The following is a 3,375-nucleotide window of genomic DNA, read 5'->3' as shown; positions in this document are numbered from 1 at the left end:
TACGACGACGTAGTTTTGGGCCAAGGTCCTCAACCTCCTATTCTATGGTCTGGATTCTCGAACCACTTCAACATTTCAGTCCTCCAATCTTGGGTGACATCGATTTGGTAGACCGAAAATTTCCTTTCATTGATGGTGATGCCCCCAGTATGGAGATTCGGCGTTTCTCTTTCAATTGCGTCGAACTGGTGACTCATCTTGTATCCGCTGCCGTGTTGAGCTAGATCATTCGCGACAATATTATCGGCTATCTCGGTGTATTCTATCCTTGTATCCTAAAAGCCTTCGATCAGGTGCTTCGCCTTGTTGCAATACCTCACCAATAGTTCAGATTCGCACTTGAATTCCCCAATCACTTGTTTGATGACCAACAATGAATCGCCTCTAACGTTGATTGACACTGCCCCCAGCTCGGCCAAAATTTCGAGGCCGAATATCAGGGCTTCGTATTCTGCTTGATTTTTAGTACACTTAAACTGGAGTTTGAACGATAGTTGGTAAGCTAACCCCATGGGTGAGATAATATGTCCTACGGCGCCTACCCTCTGGCTAGTTCTGGACCCATCGAACCACATCTCCCATAAGACTATGTCGCAGCAGCTAATTGTTTCCTCCCTAAGGGTAATTATAGGATGATCGACGAGGAAATCGGCCAAAACTTGTCCTTTTACTGCTCTCTGGGGAACGTAACCTAATGTGAATTCGGACATGGCGATCGCCCACTTCCCAATCTGATTTCTTATGTATGGTTTCGATAGAATATACTTAATGATATCGGTCTGGCATAGTACGTACACCACTACCAGCAACATGTAATATCGTAATTTGTAACAAGTGAAGTACAAACACAGGCCCATTTTCTCTATGTCAGTATAGCAAATCTCAGTATCGGTCAGCCCACGGCTCAGATAATAGACCGCTCTTTCCACCCCGTTGTCCTCTTGGGCGAGCATGCATCCCACGGATTCACGTGCAGCCGATAAAAAAAGTAACAGTGCTTTGTTCGGCTTCGGAGGTGTCATAACTGGAGGTTTGGCCAAATATTCTTTTAAATCATCGAACACCTTCTATTGTTCGTCCGTCCAAATCCAATGATCGGTCTCTTTTCCTCGTAGCAAGACACTCCAACTGCGAAGTCGGCCTGCTATGTTCGCTATAAATCGTTTGAGGAAATTTATTTGACCGATCAGTCTCTGAAGCTGCTTCTTAGTTTTTGGTTGTTCAACATTAATGATCGCCTTGGCTTTGTTTTTATCTATCTCTACTCCCCGCTGGTGAACCAAGAAACCCAAGAAGTTTCCAGCCGATACTCTGAAAGCGCATTTAGGAGGGTTCATTTTCAACCCATTAGACCGTATGCGCTCGAACCCTTTCCTCAGATCGGCCAAATGAAGCTCCCCGGTATTCGACTTTACCACCACATCGTCAATGTACACTTTGAGGCAATCCAGTCCTCTGAACATTTTATTCATCGCTCGTTGGTAGGTTGCACCCGCGTTCTTCAAGCCGAAAGGCATAACAACCCATTCGTAAGCTCCAATCGGCCCGGGACATCTGAAAGCTGTTTTAGATACGTCCTCCTTGTTGATTGGTACTTGGTTGTACCCGAAGTGTGCTTTGAGGAAACTGAGTATCGTATGCCCCGCTGCTCTATCTATCAGCATATCGGCCACGGGCATCAGGTACTAGTCCTTAGGCGTGGCCAGGTTGAGGTTTCGAAAGTCTACACATACCCTTAATTTTCCATTTTTCTTCATCACAAGGACGATGTTAGAGAGCCATTCGGTGTACTGAGCTTCTCGAATAAACTTGGCATCTTCTAACTGTTTAATTTCATCCTGGATGAGGGTATCCACTTCTCTTGACATTCGTCGGGGGTCTGCCGAAACGGCCGAAATCCACTTTTCAGAGGGAGCTTGTGTTCGCCGATATCTGGATCGAGACCCGGCATTTCATTGTACGACCAAGCGAAACAGTCGCGGAATTCGATTAGTAAAGCAATCTGCTATCCTTTGAACTCTTCATCCAACCCGGCGTTGATATAAATAGGTCTAGGCGATTCAGCTGTGCCCAAGTTCACTTCTAGCAGGTCATCTTGTACTTGGGCGGGATCATCTTCAAGCTTCCCTGTTGTCAGCTGTATATCCCCAATTCTCAGCGATCCTGTTGGGTCTTGACCCTGGTCCTCATATATGCATTCGGCCGATGCGACGTCATATAGCGAGGCTAGCTGTCTGATCTTCTCTCTTAATTCCTTGTGTCGTGCTATCATTCTAAACGTTTGATGATAGTAGATCGGCCGTTGCCCCCAAGGGTCATTGATACTGGCCGATCCGAGTTGACTAATAAGCGGGGTACACTCGTCTCCCCTTTGGAACTAAGGGATTGTATCTTCCGTACTTCCTCGTCATATAAACGTGCCTCAAGCACATTATGGTTTTCGCCGAAAGGGTTGGGATCGCCCTTGTCAACTTCGTCTTCACCATCCTCTCGCCATATGAATAGTTTTTGATGCATGGTTGATGGTATGCACATATTGGAGTGAATCCAATCTCGACCGAGCAATATGTTGTAGTTACTTCGGGCGTTGACCACGAAAAACCCTTCTTCGGTCTCTACTCGCCCAACTTTTATCCGGAGTGTAATGTACCCCTCAGCCGGCGTTTCACCTCCGGCGAAATTGGTCATGTAAACATCAGTTGGGTCTAGCTGATCCTGATTTATGCCGAGCTTCTTGAGCATCTTCGCTGGTAGTATGTTGACCCCAGCTCCGTTATCAATAAGGACCCTGTTGATTGATACTCCATTTAAATCGGCCTTGATGTATAGCGGCCGAATATGCCTCGTCATCCTTGTTGGGGATTTACTGAGTAATACTACTGCCGTGCTATCGACACTATCACCTTCCGGGATGATCACATTGCCTTCCAGCGTCGCCTTCTGCCCAGGCTTGCTTCTATAAGAATCAGGGAGTGTGACTACTTTCACCCCGTATTTGTCCCTGACAACCGGGACCCAAGCTTTCAACACCCCTTTTCTGTGTGAGACGAATACCTCACGATCTTTGGGCAATTTTGCTTTCAATTGGCCCTCTTGGTGAGAAACGAGCACGTCTCTGTAAGATGGTTTCTCGCCAAGATCTGCCTCGCTCTTGTGGGTCTCTATCTTTTTAGTTGTGCTTGTCGAATCATCTGTTCGGCTCACTTGCTTTGGAACCCATATCTTTCTTACCTTTGGGGTTCGTTGTTCACGTGGCTCGGTATACGTTTCCATCCGAACCCTATTGCCCAACCTTTCGGTTATAGTTTTACTCCCTCGCTCGGCCTCAAGAGCCAGTCTTGCGTTCTGATTCGCCCTCGACTCTTGCCTTAACCT

General features: G+C 46.8%; 1 protein-coding gene across 1 annotated transcript; it reads right to left on the bottom strand.

Moving 5' to 3' along the window:
* Positions 1-275: 275 nt before the first annotated feature.
* Positions 276-1,022, bottom strand: LOC126681791 (uncharacterized). Its single transcript, XM_050377343.1, has one exon. It carries the CDS (start codon positions 1,020-1,022, stop codon positions 276-278), a length of 747 nt encoding a protein of 248 aa, XP_050233300.1.
* Positions 1,023-3,375: the final 2,353 nt, after the last annotated feature.

This window comes from Mercurialis annua, linkage group LG5 (assembly GCF_937616625.2).
Source record: "Mercurialis annua linkage group LG5, ddMerAnnu1.2, whole genome shotgun sequence".
Lineage (NCBI taxonomy): Eukaryota > Viridiplantae > Streptophyta > Magnoliopsida > Malpighiales > Euphorbiaceae > Mercurialis > Mercurialis annua.
This window is presented reverse-complemented; position numbering and strand designations above follow the sequence as displayed.